The following is a 19,251-nucleotide window of genomic DNA, read 5'->3' as shown; positions in this document are numbered from 1 at the left end:
AGGTGTACCCCCAGACTTAAAAAAGCCATTTTAAGAGGTCATAAGCATGGGGCACCCTTCTTTTCTGCTCACTCAGAATTTTTGGTGAAAAAGTTGAACTCAGCGCACCTCCTCTTTCTCACACAAGTGCCATAAAAAACAAGATTAAAACAATTCAATTAGATTGATTCTTTCAAATACATCTTTGAACCTCTCAAGTTCTCTGTGGATCATGGCACACCCTTACTGCAGCCCCACATTGGAGAAAAAGCTATTTTAAAGGTTATCGTGACAAAGATTATGTATCAAAGCGCCCCCCTTTTTGCTGCCCACTCCATGAAATGTTTTTTAAAAAAGGAAAAATTGAAATGCTATTAATGTGATAATTGTATCAATATTATTCCATATTGGACCTAATGCACCCCTTCCTAAAACTAGCATAATTGAAAAAAACACTCCATCAAAATGATTCTACATTTTTTTAACTACATTGCTATGCCATTATTTTATAAATCATGGTGTGCACCCGCACACTGAAAAAGGGTGTTTTAAAGGGTTTTTTTAAAATAAAAATTATTCAGCACAGCGCACTCTTTCTTACTGACTCCCTGTTTTTTTTTCTTAATTAAAGTGAAAAGGCCTACTGACTAGCAAAGTGCTATGAATTTGCTAACTGTATCAAAGGTATTGCAGTCTGAAGCCTGTGCACCCCCTTTTCCTCAAAAAAGTATGAAAAAAGAATAAAAAAAAAAAATAAAACACCTACAACAATTGGTTAACCCCTTAATGCTCTGACTGTTGATAAACAAAGACCTAAATTGATGAATATGTCATGTCACTTATCATTGGGAAGCTCTTGGGATTCAAAATGTACTCATTACAGAAACATCACGATCAGTCTGAAACAAGTTACCCGAAAACTATAAAGCTGGCATAGCTCACCTTCAACGTCTCCTACGTGGCAGCCGGTTATAAGATTGCCAGCAAATATGGACTCGTTACAAACAGGACCATCCAGTGAATTCAACCATGTAAAATATTTACTCCAAAACACGCAATAAGAAACAAAGATATAAAATCCGCCTAAAAGTATTTCTACATTGTTGGACGTTCCTTCTTGCAATCTATCCATTTTTCCACATGATTCCCATTTACAAATAAACAGACTTGTAAAAGAATTTCCAATATGGCCGTTGTTGTATTTCTGTAATACTATGAAATAGTATTACAGAAATACAACAAAAATACAACTACAGTAATAGAAAATGTTACTACAGTAATACTACAAAAAATATTACCACAGTATTATCATAAAAATGTGACAGAAATCCTATTAAAATACTACAGAAATACTACAAAAAGCCACTCCCGTAATACTACGACAGAAATCTCTCTCTCCCTCTATCCCTATCTATCTATCTACCCAAGCGATATGCCCCTAGTGGGGGGTGGCTAGAGTAAAGAATATACTCACATTCACCAAACATGCATTCCCCTTCGCTTTTCCCACCCTGACACTGAACATTAACCCCAAAGCACAACAAGGGGTGAGTTGCTGTGTCATGTAACCTTTCTTTCATCAGCAAAGAGACCCGACAGCATACACTGGTTAATCCCCTCAGCATCATATGCCTCGATATCATTTTTTACTGTTCTTTGCCTTTCACATCTATCCCTAGCACACACATCCAATGAATTAACCGACCTCACAGCATGAGCAGATTACACCCCATCCATCCAACAATATTTGGGCTGACCTCTTATTCTATTCCCCACCACTTCTGCACTACATACTCTTTTACTCAAACCGGCTTCATCCATTCTTTCCATTTGTCCAAACCATCGAAAAACATTGTATCAACCCTCTTAGCAAGCTCTCTCACCACAGAAGTTATTCTCCTTACTTTCTCGTTCCTTAATCTATCATATCACTCCTCACATGCTACTCAAAAATCTCATTTCTGAGGCATTTAACCTATTACGCTCATTTGCTCAAAAACCCCACGTCTCTGAGCCATACATCCCTGTTGGTACCAACACACCTTTATACAATCCTCGCTTCGCATCCATTCATAGAGCTCTACATTTAAACAATCCACTCAGCACACTCCTTGCCTTGTACCCTTCACCCACCCCTCTTTTTCACACCACCTGCGGCCACATACGACCCCAAATACTTAAAAACTCCTGCAACTTTACACCAACTGACAAACTCTCTAATCCACCTACTTTACCACCTCTTGACCACCTCATTACCTAATTCCAGTACTAGAAAAATACCACAGAAATAATGTAAAATGCTACAGAAATCCTACAAAAATATTAAAACAGAAATGTTTAAAACATACTACAACTGTAACACTAAAAAATGCTATAGTAATGCAGAGCATGAATCAAGTGGTCTGGCAGCTGGCGCAAATCAAGATCAAGAAAAAATACATGCATATTTTTGGGCAATGAGGACAAGTATTATTAAAAGTGTTTTAAATAAAGCAATATCACTTTTGCCCATTTTTACCTTCAGCATTGCGAAAGTGCTGAGCGCATCCGAAGGCGCTGACCCGGCTCAGGATCGAAGCAGAGGGATCCCCGGGGACTCACGAAGAGCACAGCACGAGAGAAGAGAGCGAGATGGAGATCCCGAAATAGGAAACGCCCGAGTTCCGATACCATGCTAATGTGGCCGGCCCGTTGCACTCGCTTTTCAAGAATTGATCGAAAAATCTACTTCCTGGTTCCCTCATTTGGAAGGATGACGATGCTAGCTAGCAACCTAACGCCACGATTTTTGCTGGCCAAAGTCAGTTACAACAGGAAACAGGAAAAGCATATTTATCTGTATATTTGTTTGCGTACTACATATCAATATACTTGTTAGCATGTGAAGTTAGCAGCTAAGGTTCAGATTCTCAGATTCAGATTCAGATATAAGGTACGGTATCATCTACTTTTACAAAGAAATTTAGCACTTTAGCACCTATAGTAACATTATGAATTTAGCCCAGAATAGCTACAACAGGAAAAAACTACAAAAATGTATAGTATACTTTTATTTTTGCTGCAAATTACCTAGCAGGAAACTAGGTAAAATTGTATTTACTGTTAGAAATTAATTAGCACCTATAGATGAGTATTGCATGACCTAGCAAAGGGTAACAGTTTAGATTTGTTAGCCAAAGTTAGCTACAACAGGAAACAGCAAAAATGTATTTAACTATATATTTCTTGCATACGATATATCATAATACTTCCCAGCATGTGAAGCTAACAGCAAAGGTACAGTATTATTCACTATAAGGCAAGTTAGCACCCTTAGATGACTATTGCATGGAATATGGCTTAGCGAACGAGCAACGGTTTGCGTTGGTTAGCCAAGGTTAGCTTCAACAGGAAAAAAACTCCATAAATGTATTTGTATACATTCATTTTTGCTGATTATTACCTGACAAAATACCTCTTAGCATGTGAGGTTGACAGCGAAGGAACAAAATTATTTACTGTAGAAGGCAAATTCTTGCCCTTTATTTTGATTATCGATGCATGTTTTTGTTATGTGAGCGGACCGATTTCTTGTTATTATCTTTACAATAAGTATCAAAATGATTTACAAGAATCTAAATGTGTCGCTTTGCCAGCCTGGTCGTCAAACAAAGTTTGTTTTCCTCATCCTCTCGATTATTAATGCATTTATTTTGTTATTGAACCGATGACATGTTGTAATCGATCATATTTTTTTTGATCAGATATCAGAATGATACCTTTATATAATCTAACCAATATCAAAACAAATCATAGGAATCGAACTAAGGTATGATATAATTCGCGTTAGAAGTTAGTTAGCACTGATATTTGACTATTGTGTAGCCCTGCAAAGGGGTACCGGTTGGATTTATTAGCAAAGGTCAGCTATAACAGATCATCGTACATTTGTTTAGGTTATTGGACCGATAACTTGCTATAATCTTTCCGATTAATATCAAAACAAGTCACAAGAATGGAAAGTGTTTTTAGCATAGCCTGCTATGCAAACGTCAATCCAACATCCTTCCACTCTCGAATATCATCTATTTTATTTCGTTATCGAAAATATAACATGCCGTATTTGATCTCCTAAATATCAAACCGTATCACAGGAATAGAAAGTTGAAGCTTTCGTAGCATTGTCTGCTACGCTAATGTCATTCAAAAGTTCCCCTATGCTAGATTATCGTGCATTTTTTAAATTATCAGACTGATACCTTGACATAATCTGACCAATAATTATCAAAACGAATCACAGGAATCGAAAGTCATCACTTTTAGCTTAGCCACCCTGCTCTTTCTCATCCCGAGCCTTTATCCTCTAAGCCTGCCCGGTTACGATATCAGTTCAAATTCTGTCGCTCCCACTATAATCCGACGCTTCTCCGCTGGCAAAAAAAAAAAGAAATAAAAATAATAATTATCAAAAGTCAAGGGTCGAACTTCGCACGACGATTTTCATTGATACTGACGGGGGGAGGGGGGTAATCGGAGACAGGGGTTCAACCCGGAGACTAGGGGATAAAGGGATTAAGAGCCTCTGCTCGGGGACTGATTACTTACATCTGCCTGGCTAAATCCCAGCGCTAGCTCGCTCGTGCGGTCGCTAACTCACTCACACATGTTAGGGTTGTGCGCGCAATCCAATATGCAACCACAAAAGAGAAAAAAAACAAATATTTTTGACATCTGGGTCAATAAAAGCTCAGCTGCAGTCGGTTTACCATTAGCTTACTATGCTTACTATTCTTTCCATTCGTTTGTTTAGCTAGAAGTTACCTGACAGGAAGAATAAAAAGAAAAAAAATTCAAAATATTTACAACGAAAGCTAAAACAAATGCAGTGCTGCAGTCAGGTTAGCATTAGCATTTTCGATAATTGTATTTCTGTCCAAGCTAGCGTTTTTTGTTCGTTTTGGTGCTAGAAGTTGACTTCCAGGAAGAATAAAACAATTTTGAATTTTTGTTCACTGAAATTATTTTTCTGGTCTTCTGTTATGGACTTTTTTGTGTCAAAGCTAAGAGTTAAGCGCTAAAGGGTTGCATACTCATGTACCAGAATTATTAATAAATGTAAAATAATGCTAAATATTAATCCGAAAAATGACAAAAGAGATAAGAGGTATTTTGTTGTGTATTCTGACATTTACTTTGTTATTTATTTATTTCGGGATTTATTTTGTGGTGTATTTTATCATGTTTTGATGTGTGTTCTTTTTCGTGTTTTTGTCTTGTATTTTTTTATTTTTTTATTTGCATGTCAGTATTTATTTTGTCATGTATTTGGTCATTAATTTACCTCAGTATTTATTTTGTCAAGTATTCTGTTTTTTTATTTCACTGTTTACTTTGTTGTTTTGTTTGTCTTTGATTTAATTGTGTATTTAACGGTATGAATGAATGACCCAAAAATGATAGAATACACGACAAAATAATTGACAAAATACACTTTAAAATACTGAATAGAAAACACAAAATAACAAAACAGAAAGAGCACATAAAAAATAACACAGTAATATTCCAAAATACTAGAGAAATACTACAGACATACTACAAAAATATAACTACGATGATATTACAAAAATGCTACAGAAATACTACAAAATAGCAATACAGTAACACTACAAACTGCTACTACCAAATTGATACCTTTCTTCATCACTGATCGAACAATTGGTGAAAAGTTCGTTCGACCCGCCCCTTTTTTTCGTTGTGACAAAATACACACCAAAATAAATCCTAAAAAAAAACGAAGTAAAAATAGAAATAAATAAATAAATAACAAGGGCATGGCAAGATAAATGACAAAAACACAACACAAAAAAGAAAAAAGAAAAAAAAATACACTTCCAAATAATCAATAAAAAACACACGACAAAGTACACAACAAAATAAACGACAAAATACATTAAGAATACACGTTGAAATACACGACAATGTGAATGACAAAATATACGACAAAATGCAAAATTAACTAAATGACAAACACACTACAAGACAAAATTCATGACCAGATAATTACACAACTTGGACTTCCTTATTCATCATAAAAATTCTTCTAAACCCTGATTGGTTATCACGACTCAGGGTCAAGTTTTGTACTCGCTGTCTGCTAGGTTTTTACTATCTTTTTGGCAGAACATCCACATTTTGATATCTTTATAGATTCAATGAAATCTTGAACAGTCCCAACGCATCACGAATGACTAAGCCGCGCGAAAGGAGCCGCGTTAGCACCACCGCCGTGTTAGCGCTGCCGCATCAGTTGCCATGACAACTCAGAAGGAAGGCGCGAATTGGACTCCAGCGTCTGTCCATCTGGCGTCTTCGTTTTCTTTGTCGCTTTTTTGAAAATGATTGAGCTTGATTTTACTTTTTCTTTTTTTGCAGAAGTAGAGTTAATAATCTTTTGCTTTCGCGTTTAGCTTGTCTTTCGGGATTTATTTCAGTAAGTATTTTGTTGTGTATTTCATAATTTATTTTCTCATTTTGTTTTGGGGATTTATTTAAGTATTTTTGTGTATTTTGTCTTTGTTTTAGTATTTTGCTGGGTATTTAACTATTTATTTTGTCGTCTATTTAACTTGTTATTCATTTCAGTATTTACTTTGTTGTGTTTTTTGTCTTTCTTTTTCTCATATTTTGTTTTTTATTTTGATATGTATATTGTTGTGTATTTTATCATTTATTTTGTCCGTTAGTTCATTTGTTATTCTTTTCAGTGTTTATTTTGTTGTGTATTTTGTCTTTTTTTTAGTATTTTGTTATGTAATTTTGTCATGTATTTTGATGTGTATTTCATCACTCATTTTAACATCTATTGAATTTGTTATTCATGTCAGTAACTACAATGATGATGAGCGAATGTTGAAGAGGATCTACAGAGCAGAAGTAAACGGAAGGAGACCAAGAGGAAGGCCGCAATTGATGTGGATGGATAGTGTTATGAGTGCACTGCAGGAAAGAGGTCTAAATATAGTGGAAGCTAGAGCTCTTGTTGGTAATAGGAATGAGTGGAGAGGTGTTGTGAAAGGATAGTAGGATGTTTGGACGCGTTCTAAGGGATGGGCAGGGCACCGTATGATGCGGTAGGGGTAAACCAGTGAAAGCAGTCGGGCCCTGCTGTTGAACAGAAGAGTGTGTTGTGTCACCCTGACCCGAGTGACATGGCTGCCTTCTTGTGTCCCGTTTCATCTGGAGGGACGAAAGCATGACGTACTTGGGTGCCGAGGTGCTTAACTTGTGGGTGTTTAGGCATTAGGATTGGCCATGGTCCAAAAGATTTTGTTTGCTACTTTTTCCCCTTTTTATTTTCTTTGTTCTTTGTATGTGTTTGTCTTGCTGTCTGTCGGTCACCCCTCTCGAGGGATATGACCAGGGTAGATAGATAGATAGATTCATGCCAGTATTTATTTTGTTGTGTTTCTTGTTGTGTTTTTTATCATTTATTTTGGTATTTGTTTCAGTATTTAGTTTTTTAAGTGTATTATCTTTTTTAGTATTTTGTTGTTTCTTTTGTCATGTAGTTTGCTGTGTATTTTAACATCTATTTCATCATTTATTTAATTTCTTTTTCGTGTCAATGTATATTTGGTTGTGTATTGTGTTATTTATTTTGTTGAGTATTTTGTTTTGGTAAACGGTAAAAAGTCTGCATTTACTTATCTTGTTGAGTATTTTATCATTTATTTTGGTACTTATTTTGTTGTGTATTTTGTCATTTTAATGTTGACTATTTTTTCATGTATTTTGTTGAGTATTTTTGGTATTTTTTGTTGTGTATTTTATCATTTATTTTAGTGAGTATTGTTTGTGTATTTTGTTGTCCCCTTTATCATTTACTTGGTCATTTACTTTGGTATCTATTTCAGTATTTATTGTGTATTTTGTCAAGTAGTTTGTTTTGTATTTGTCATTTATTTACTCATTTATTCAATTTGTTTTTCATGTCAGTATTTATTTTGTTTTGTATTTTGTCATTTTTGTTGAGTATTTTTCATGTATTTTCTTGGGTATTTGGGTGTTTATTGTTTTGTATTTTAACATTTATTTTGTCTCTTTTTTATAAGTTATTTATCTCACTATTTATTTGGTTGTGTAGTGTGTTATTTATTTTGTTGAGTATTATGTTATGGTAAATGGTATGCATTTATTTATCTTGATGAGTATTTCATCATTTATTTTGGTATTTATTTCACTATTAATTTTGGGGGGAATTTCTCGCCTATTGTGTCATTTATTTTGTTGAGCCTTTTGTCTTGAGTTTTGATATTTAGTATTCCTTACAAAACGTATTTTGTTGTGTATTTTATCTTTTTTGTTATTTATTTATTTTGGTATTATTTCTGTACTTATTTTATCATGCATTTTTAATTTTTTTGGGTCATATTTATTTTGTCATGTAATTTGTCATTTATGAATCAGCAAATGAGTCTTAGATTGGGTTTTTCAATGGGATGATCACAGAAGATGCGGTGTATCCGATTTTTTTTTTTTCATTGTTTCGACCGTTGTCAAGATAACGAAGCACTCCATGTTCAACTCACTCTTCAAATTGTCCTTTCGCCACCCAAAAATCAGCAGACACATCTAAAACTCGAAAACGCAATTGGGCCCCTTCTTCAATCTGTCATCCAAATGCCAGCACAATTGGTGCGACAGAGCAGTCCATTGGCAAATGATTTGGCAGAATTTAAACTATACAGGCAGAGTCATCTGAGACTGGGTGGAGTTAAGGACCACATTAGCAGCTAATTGCAATGATCAACATGGAAACTACGAGAGGAAATCAACTTAAAAGCGTCTTTTATTGGGGACAGACAATCAGATCCCCCCAAGGTTGGGTAAAGTCAAGGATTCACCCGGCAGAATTATTCATGGGGGGAGTCACGGACTACGTCAGTGGCTAGTTGCGATCATCAAGCTCAACCTGGATAGAATGCTGAAAACTACATGGGAAAATGGACTTCAAACTGTTATTTCACTGGAATAAATCATCAGATGCCCCCGAGACTACGTGGAGTCAAAGACCACATTAGCGGCTAATTGCGATAATTAAGCTCAACCTGGAGAGAAGACGCTGAAAACTACATGGGAAAATTGACTTCAAAGTATCATTTCACAATAATAGATTGTCGGATTCCCCCAAGACTTGGTGCGTCCAAGCCCTTGATCCAGATATTGAAATTGTCACCTAAACGACATGCATCGACGGATCAGGTGTGAGCTGAGCCCTGCAGCAAAATCTTACATGTAGAGGAGGTTACCAGGACTCTACTTCAGTAGGTAATGGCACCAAAGCACTGTTTGATATGACCCTGGCAGAACAGATGCAAATGAACAGGTAATTGGCAAATGGTTTAGCGGTATTTATACTACATCGGTAGAGAGTTAACAAAGACTGGTTGGAGTCATGGACCACGTCAATGGCTAATTGCTCTAATGGAATTAAAATTGGATATGATACACTGGAAACTAAGTGGGTGTACAAATCGTCGTTTCTCTGGAATAGACCGTCAGACGCCGCTAAGCCTGGGTGGAGTCAAAGACCACATTCACTACTAATTAGACTAATTGCACTGAACCTGGGAGTAATATGGTAGCAGACAAACCGCCACTATGTGGGCATATCGACTTTAAAGTGTCATTTCATGCCCCTTAAACTAGGTCCATCCTTTGATCTGGATCTCAAAATAGTCACCTGAACGACATGAATTGACCAATCATGTAAATGGGAAACCTCCGGCTAATCCCGAAACCCTTGAAGAGGCCATTAGGGCCTGGTGCCTCCAAAATCTAAGTTAGTAGTTAATGGTGGCAAGGCACCCTTTGATTCCCTGCCAGAACAGGTGAGAACAGGTGAAACCAGGTGAAACAGTCTATTGGCAAATGGTTTGGCGGCATCTAAACTTCACTGGCAGAGTTTTTTGAGCCTGGTTGGAATCATCGAGCTCAACCTGGAAACTACATGGGAAAATTGACTTTAAAGCGTCCTTTCTCGGGATTACACCGTCTGATGCTGCTAAGACTGGGTGGAGTCAAGGACCATGTTAACAGCTAATAACACTAATTGAGCTGAACCTGGGTGTAATAAAAACAGCCAAAAGGTGGGTAAATCAATTTTAGCGCATCATTTATATGGAAGTGATCGTCAGAGGCCCATAAAGCTTAGTACGTACAAGCCCTTGATTTGGGCCTTGAAATTGCCATCTGCACGACGTGCATTGACAAATCAGGTGCAAGCGAGCCCTCCAACAAATCTCTTAACTGTGGAAGAGGCCACCTGGACCGGAGCCTCCAGAGGCTATGTCAGCAGCTAATTGCGCTAATCGGGCTGAACCTGGGTGTAACATACTGGCGGAAAAACAGCCAAAAGGTGGGCGAATCGACTCAAAGGCGTCATTTCTCGGGAATTGATCGTCAGACTTGGTACCTCCAAGCGTTTGATCAGGATCTTACCTATACAATATTCACTGATAAATCAGGTGCAAGCAAGCCCTTGACAACTGTAGAATGGGCAACCAGGACCTGGTGCACCAGCAGTTTATCACGCCAAAGCATCTTATGACCTCGGCAGAACAGGTGCCAACAAACACAATTGAATCGTGGATTTTTTTGCCCATTCTCACCTCAGTGTCGTAGATTTCGGTGATAAGGGAGAAGTTGTACTTGCGCGACTCGCGCATGTGCTGGATGGCGAGCTGGACGGCGGGTTCGATGCCCTGGCTGATGCTACTCATCAGCGCCGACTCATTCATGGGCATCAGCACCATGATGGGCAAATTCTCGCCGTTACGGGCGAACCAGCTGTTGTCCTGCCCGCGCTTGGTGCGGTCGTTGCACACCCGGGCAAACGCCGTGCCCGCCAGCAGGCAGCACGCCGCCAGGAGGGGGAGCCCCGCGCTTCCACCACCGCCGTTTCCGCCGCCGCCACGGTCCCTGCGGGCCGGAGCCATGCTCAGGTGAGGGGGTAATCCCAAAAGTCACAGGGTGGGCATCGTCTTCTTCGATCCGGCTGCCGATACTCCGGGACGCTCGAGGTCCAACGCCAACCCCCCTACCGCCCCCAGTGACGAGGGCGCCAAAAATCCGCAGCAGCCCCCGCAGTGGGGAGAGAAGAAAAAGCACTGCAGAATATTCCCAAGAAGAATGTGCGAAGGAATTACAACAAACACCGTCAAAGGGGGGGAGGTGAGGTGGACCACTCTCCAAGTAAATTCCCAGGCAGGCAATCCAGGGAGAGTGGGAAAAGCCACAAAGAAAGTCGAGGAGGAGGAAGGAAGGAAGGGAGGAAGGGGGAGGGCGGACGTCCAGGGAGTCAGCCCGCGGGAGGGACGCTCATCTTCTGACAGTGCGTCGGAAAAGCGGCGCTTTGGTGCTCGACGCCGCCGATGCTGGTGATGATGCTCACCCGAGTGAAGTGAAGGAGGAGAGAGGGAGGATGCGGGGGAGGAGAAAAAGAGAGAGGGCGAAAAGATAGGGGGGACACACATACATGCGGGCTTTTTGCACGCCGAGAGGGATTTAACTGGGCTTTTACGCTCGCTCCCGCCAAGGCGCGCACGTCCACTTGCCAACAAGGCGGGAAAACCCGATAGCCTCTTCTCGGATTCCATCGGAAGATTTCTCTCTAGAAATTGGCAAATTCAACTCATTGAAATGAAAAAGAAGCACACAGAGATGTTCCCAATGTTTCGACCGTTGTGAAAAGCACAGCAACCAATAACGCAGCCCGGTGGAGATATATGGACGCTAATGCTTAATAGGTTATGATAAGCTAACACACAGGTGTCAATCAGGCGGGCCGCAAGCCGGATCAGGCCCGCCGAGGGTTTTAGTACGGCCCGCAAGACACCACTTAGAGAAGTGCAAGAGAAGAATGAGCAGAAGTTTTAAATATGTCCACTTTATGTCACCCAAGCCAGGCACCACTCGCAAAGCAACTGTAGTAGTATTTCTCTCTCTCTATCTGCCTCTCCCTCTGCCATGCGCTTCTTTTTTTCTCTAGTTTATCTTTCCTTCTCTCCATTTCTCTCTTTAATTTTCTCTATCTATTTCACTCTCTCTTCTTCTTCACTTTCTTTCTTCTTTTCCCTTTTTTCTCTTCTTTCTCCTTCTTACTCTATCTTTCCCTTCCTTTTAAATGTCAACTTTTCTCTCTTTCTCCTTTCTTTTGCTCTTTCCTTCCTTCTTCTCATTTTCCCTCACTCTTTCTTACTCTTTTGTCCTCTCACTCTTTCTCATGTTCACTCTTTCTCACTTTCTTTTCTCTCTATTTATTAACCTATCTTTATCTGTATTTTTCTCATTTCTCTCTTTTGTTCTCCTTTTTCCCTACCATTCTTACTTTTCTTCTCTCTCTTTCTCCTTCTATTTTTCTTTTTCTCTTAAACCTAGTTGTGCGAACCCCGTGAGTTTTTTTTCCTAGCACGTGGTCCCCAGCTAAAGTTAGTTTGACACCCATGAGCTAACTTTACAGTATCCATATATCATACATAAGTACTTTGATAAGATGTTTGAAAAGTAAGTGAAACAATTTGCATCCAAAAGGAGACTAAGGGCCAATAGCAGTCAAGTGCAGCCCAATAAAACCTCACAGCTCACGCTACCTTTGTTATTGTTTCACTAGTCGGCAACAATACAAGCCAAATTTGGTTACCGTACACTTGGCTAACTTTACAGCAGTGGTGGGCAAACTAAGGTTCGCGGGTCACCTGTGGCCCGTCAGGCTTTCAAAAAAGGCCCTTCAAAATAAATAGTAAATGAAGTGCTACAAATAAATACATATTTTCTTGTGCCAACTTTGTCCCCAGCCTAGATGGTAAGGCGCCCGCTTTGAGACTGGGAGGTTGGTGGTTCGCGCCCCGGCCGAGTCATTCCTAAGACTTAAAAAGTGGTCGGCGGCGCCCTCTGTTGGCTACGGCTGCATCGGCTCGCTACAACGGGTCAGGTGCAATCGACATTTCGTTCTGTGTACATTGTTACACAGAATGACAATACAAGGAAATTATTATTATTATTATTATTATTAATTTGTGTGTCTACAACATAATACTGCGAAAAAATATTACAAAATGACGATGAAATTGAGGGCTTGAAAAGCAGGACTTCATATATTCATTTGCTCTCATTCTGAAAAGAAAACAAATACTACAGAAATACTTCAAAATACTATGACAGTAATACTATAATACAAAAATGCTACTATAGAAATATTACCCCAAAAATACTACAAAATACAACTACAGTAATAGTACAAAAAATCACTAAAGAAATATGACAAAAACACTGGGAAATAATTTGAAATACTACATCAATTCTAGAGTAATACTATAATACAAAAAACACTACCAGAGAAATATAGTTTTACTACAGAAATACTTCAAAAATACTGCAACAGTAGTATTACAACAGAAATACTGCAAGATAAAAACTGCAGAAATACTACAAAAAGTTACAACGGAAATACTAATAAAATATAACTACAGAAATACGACAAAAATACGACCAGGGAAATACTACAAAAGTACTACAAAAAAATAAAACTACAGTAATATTTCAAAAATAATCCAGATAAACAACAACTACTGTGGAACTAGAGAACTATTCTATGACAAAAATATTAAGAAAATACTACTACGGAAATACTAAAAAAAATACTAATGCAGAAATTATACAAAAATACTACAAAAATAAAATTATAGTAATACTACTAAACTACCGTATTTTACGCACTATAGGGCGCACCCCCAAAAAATAGTTTTTGGTCCTATATCTTCCATAGATAAGGCGCACCGGATTATAAGGCGCTACAATGGGAACGTCGACAAAACAGTCAGACGATTCAGTCCAACTGATTACCCCCTTAACATTCCCAAAGCTTGCAAAGAAGCAAATACGTGTCGTAGACACGTGCGGATGCGGTGTCCGTACGATGTCACTTAAATGCGTCATTTCAAATATCATTCGGAAGGTTGAAGTCTTGGGATTCAAGAAATGCCAAACATTTCTGTGTTTCTATTTTCTTTTTCGCTCACAACTTTACTGTGCATATGACAATAAACACTTGGAATTGAGTTTAATTCACTCAACTCAACACAGCAACATCAAGATCGTTCTAAAACAAGATACCGGGAAAATATAAAGCCGCATAACTCACCTAAATTCTCACGTTCAATAATGATACGCAATCATGGTCTTCTTACAACCGTGAGTGAAGTAAATCCAGGAGAGTAGAATATTTACAAATACAGACTAATGAAACATGTTTCTTTATGGCGTACTGTAGCAAGCTTGCTACGCCATTGCTAAACTCGGCCGATTGAAGGGTTTGTTTTGGGCATCTAGCCAATCCGAGGTTCCGAATAACTTCAGCCAATAGTGATCGATTCAAATGATGATTGACACATTGGTTAGCCAATGAAACGCCGGTATATAAATCCCAGCATACACCGCGGACTTGCTACGCCATTGCTAAACTCGGCCGATTGCAGGGTTTGTTTTGGCCATCTAGCCAATCCGAGGCTCCGAATAACTTCAGCCAATAGTGATCGATTCAAATGATGATTGACACATTGGTTAGCCAATGAAACGCCGGTATATAAATCCCAGCATACACCGCGAACTTGCTACGCCATTGCTAAACTCGGCCGATTGCAGGGTTTGTTTTGGCCATCTAGCCAATCCGAGGCTCCGAATAACTTCAACCAATAGTGATCGATTCAAATGATGATTGACACATTGGTTAGCCAATGAAACGCCGGTATATAAATCCCAGCATACACTGCGGACTACTCCACGTTCGGGGTAAATTCGAGTTGGCGGCCGTTGAGTACGTTGCGAGACCTTGCGAATTTAATATTGAGCCATATATAAGGCGCACTGTGTTATAAGGCGCATGGTCAGCTTTTGAAAAAAAATAAGACTTTTAGGTGCGCCTTATAGTGCGGAAAATACGGTACAATAAAAATTGACTGCAGGAATACTAAAAAATCTTAAATAAATACAACTACAGTAATAGTACCTCGGATGGGTCTGGCCTTGATGCGGCGAGGGGGCTTGCGTGTTCCAGTGACCCTGGAGAGCGATACCGTCGGGAGCTTGCTCCTGGTAGGGTCACCCATGGCGGGCCGGTCTCCGGGGTAGGTTCCAGACCAACAAAGACCCCAGCGTGTCGGTACACTATGAGGTGGCAGCCCCACCAACCGACTATCCTGCGGAGGGCTAACAACTCACCCAGGAGAAACCCCCTTTGTTATGAAACTGACCAGAGAAAGAAGCCGGACTGACCAACACGGTAACGGACCCCAGCCTGCCCCCGACCAACGAGTACGGATCGACCTTCGTCGTAAGACCCGTGTCGCCACCTGGAATGTCCAGACACTCCTTCGCCCCGGAGCTGCCACCCTGCTGTCCCGAGAGCTCTGTCGCTATAACATCACCCTGGCAGGGCTCTGTGAAGTACGATGGCAAGGCAATGGTGAAACAACAGCTGGCAACCATTGCTACATCTGGTGTGGCCCCGAGAGTCGGACCAGCCTTTACGGTGTGGCTCTTGCCATTCCAAAAGCCCTCCGGAGGTCCCTCATCAGCTGGACACCAATAAGCGACAGACTACTGTCTGCTAGCTTCCTCCACCATCACGGCAAGATGACAGTGATCGTCGCCTACGCCCCCACCGATGTCGCTGATGAGGATGCGAAGGACGCGTTCTTTGACGAACTCCACCAGGCTGTCGACCAAGCCCCACCACACGACGTCACCATCATCCTCACTGATGCCAACGCCACTCTATCCAGCAATGATCGGTCCCCCGGCTCACCTGTCGGCACCACCTTCGTTGACAGCACAACAAACGACAATGGCAACCGCCTCCTCCTCCTCTGCCACCAAAACAACCTCTGTGTTGCTGACACCTGGTTTCCCCGGAAATGCATCCATCACTGGAGGTGGTACAGCCCAGATGGCAGAAGCAGGAAGGCATTGGACCACATCCTGATATCACGACGCTGGAAGTCGTTTGTAACCAACTGCCGGGTGTTCAGAAGAGCACAGCTTGGCAACACAGACCATCGTCTGCTGGTGGCCCAGCTCAAGCTAAAGCTCCGAGCCAGCCAGCACAAAACTCTACCTCGACCCGACTCCTCCCGACTCAGCGACCCCAACATCGCCAGAGACTTCAGTTGCTCCATCCGCCGCACTCTCGATGCCCTGGCTCCTGACAAGCTGACAGACTGGGCGGCCTTCAAGGAAAGTGTCCTCCAGTCTGCTCACAATGTCCTCGGACGCCCGCAATCCTCCCAGAGAAAGCCCTGGATATCAGAGAGGACACTAAACATCATAGACCAGCGGCGTGAGGCCCGGCTCCGAGGCGACCTCACAGAGTATCGGAGACTGAACCGCCTGCGCAATGTGGCCATCGCTGAAGATAGGGAGAGGTTTTGGCAGGTAGCTTGAGTCCGCGGCCAACAACAACAACATGAGCCGCGTATTCAGTCTACTACGCCAAGCCCGTAGCGGCCCACACATAAAGACAGCCCTGGTAAAAGACTCAGACGGCAACCTCATCATGACAGAAGCCAACTGCCTCGCGCGCTGGAAGGAGCACTTTAGTCTCCTCTTGCAGCACAGCACCATCCCAGCTGATCCCACCCTCCTAGTGGCTGCAAACACGGCACCTCCTAGCGACGCCTGCTGCACAGACCCTGAAACACCCAAAGAAGTGAGAGCTTCTCTGAAGAAGCCCATCTGATGTTCAGGGTTAGTGAGCACATCCCCGGAGTGTCTTTCGGCAACTACCACCTGACTGACCTGGAGTATGCTGACGACACCATCATGCTCAGCACTACAGCCAGCTGAGAGACGCTCTGGGCATTTACAGCGAAGAGGCAGCGCGGCTTGGCCTCCAAGAGAGTTGGACGAAAACCAAGTTCATGTATGTCGGTGATGGACCAGATCTACCTCCCAACAAAATTGGTAGCGACATCGTAGAGCCTGTCAAGAACTTTGTGTATCTGGGGTCCATGGTGACAGACAATGGGGACCTAAAACCAGAGATTCTCCACAGAAGAGCCCTGGCAGCATCTGCTCTGCAGTCTCTCTGGAAACCACTCTGGCGGCACCAGACCATCGCACGCAAGACGAAGCTCCGCATTTACAACCTCGCCGTACTCTCTATCCTGCTTTATGGCTCAGAAACATGGCCCCAGAACGACACCCTGGCCACAAGAATCGACGGTTTTGATAGCAGGGCTCTCAGAACCATCGAGAACATCAGGTGGCCCCAGCGAGTCTCCAATAAAGAGCTCAGAGCCCGCACGTGCCAGCCCCGAGCATCTTCCTTGGTCGCACAACGCCGCATCCGCTGGTTTGGCCATGTCCTTCGTCTACCACCAGACCATCCGACACGAGCCATTCTCCAGTTTGACCCAAAGGCCGCAGGCTGGAGACGACCACAAGGGAAACCCCGCACTCGATGGCTCGACGTCGTTGCGGGCGACCTCCAACAAAACGGAGTTGCTGTAGAGAATGCAGAACAGCTGGCACAAGACCGCCAGCATTGGAAAAACCTGGTTCATCTAGTCGGCTCAACGCACAGGGACCCCCCGACCTTCGCTGGAGCAATAATCAATCAATCAATAATCAATAGTACAAAACAAAATATGAAATAAAATGCTACGAGCAGGGACCCAATTCCTTATCTTTCTTTAACTGTGATTGTTTCAAAACCAATTTGATTTGATGAGACTAATCTATTTCACAAGAAATATAACATGTAGATAGATGCCTTTATTAACTTTAAAGAATCCGTCTATCATGGAAATGGCATTTCTTCAGATATTGGACATGAATTATTGGGGGGGTGAAGTGCAGCCAAGTGGAGACTGTTGAGCCTAATACTTAAGTGGTTATGCTTAGGTAACGTTATACCAACCACACAGAATCATATTTATTCAAATTCTTAACTTGTTGGAAGATTTTTACCCAAGGTGAGACTAAGGGCAAGGAGCAGATGCCTGGCACAGTTAGCTTAGTTTTGTCAAAAGTTAAACTTTTATCAAAGAGGAGAGTGAGGGCCAAAAGTAACCAATTGTAAATTGTTGCATCTCAGTACTTCTTTCTCAAGATGAAAGTAAAAAAATAAAGATTGGAAGTATGTTGATTTTGTATGAGACCATTTGTATCCACGAGGAAACTGCGGGCAAGGAGCCACTAGAATTTGTCCTCGGATGTGAAGTGCATCCATTAGCCACACTTCCTGCTAGCCAGCCAGCTAGCAAAAGCTTTTCTATTCACTGCTAAGCGGGGGGGATTAAGTTCCTCTGCGATTGCCCCCCACCCCCTGCCCATAAAAAATACAATAGTGCTGTGCTATAATTCATGGGATTGTTAAACAGGCGTGGGAAGAAGAGAGAGGAGGGTGGTCTCTCTGATCAAGTGACCCGAACCTATTTTTAGAACACTAGCTTTAGCGGGTAAAACAAATTTAATTTCTGGAATTCCGCCAACTACAACTCAATTCTGTTTATTTTTTTCCATTACATGCTAGCATTAGCACACCTTGAATTGTTGTGCTACTGATTTTCTCTCTTTGGCTCATTAGCTTGATTGCATCTGTTGTTAGCTTTTACACATCCTAATTTCCGACATTTACTCATTGCTTGCCAACATCAGCTAAGCGCGCTCACTAGCATGCTAACCTTAGCGCCAAGCTATGGTTAGCACTGTTATCATTAGCCGAAAGTACAAATGTATTTTTTCAATTTTCTTTGTTCATGACTGTAATTTCACCAATATCTACTTAATTGTGTTTATCTGTCTTCCATAATCTTGCTAGCATTAGCACATCTTTGATTTTTGCAGATTTTCTGACTAAAGTGCATTATTCTATTTTAAAAATTTAAATTTTTCAAAAAATGAAAATCAATTGTTTTTTCTTTTTTGGGCGGCCGGGTTATATCTGGTTCATAAAATTCTATAAGCAGAGTAATCTAGTCTTGGGTATAATATATATTATTATGTTAGCTATGGGCTCTTATTGGGATAAAAGGGAGTGCCGATAACCTGCTCTGACCACAACAAAAAAAGGATGTTAGCTTAGCGGTGAGGCATTCCCGTCTCCTCCCTCCGCCATGTAAGGCGCTAACCTCATACTGGGGGCATTAGGGGTTCAGTGTCTTACCCAAGGACACTTCGACACGGGGGAGCCGCGATTCGAACTGCGATCTCTTGATCCCAAGACGAGCGCTCTAC

The 19,251-nt window shown here is 41.2% G+C and overlaps 1 protein-coding gene across 4 annotated transcripts in view; it reads right to left on the bottom strand.

The window, feature by feature from the left end:
* The window catches only part of gabbr2 (gamma-aminobutyric acid (GABA) B receptor, 2), a 151,487-nt gene that overhangs the window by 118,748 nt on the left and 13,488 nt on the right, over positions 1-19,251 (bottom strand). The window contains exon 1 of one of the 4 annotated variants that reach the window (XM_088328358.1): positions 10,629-11,434. The exons of the other annotated variants lie outside the window; for them this stretch is intronic. Coding sequence (XP_088184484.1) covers positions 10,629-10,955 — 327 coding nt within the window. The 5' untranslated portion in view covers positions 10,956-11,434. Of the gene's footprint in view, positions 1-10,628; positions 11,435-19,251 lie in introns of those variants that run through there. 4 annotated transcript variants of the gene reach the window in all.

Source organism: Urocampus carinirostris, chromosome 2 (assembly GCF_059441175.1).
Source record: "Urocampus carinirostris isolate Australia breed hairy pipefish chromosome 2, RoL_Ucar_1.0, whole genome shotgun sequence".
Lineage (NCBI taxonomy): Eukaryota > Metazoa > Chordata > Actinopteri > Syngnathiformes > Syngnathidae > Urocampus > Urocampus carinirostris.
The sequence above is the reverse complement of the archived record's forward strand: the minus strand, read 5'-3'. Positions and strand labels throughout refer to the sequence as shown.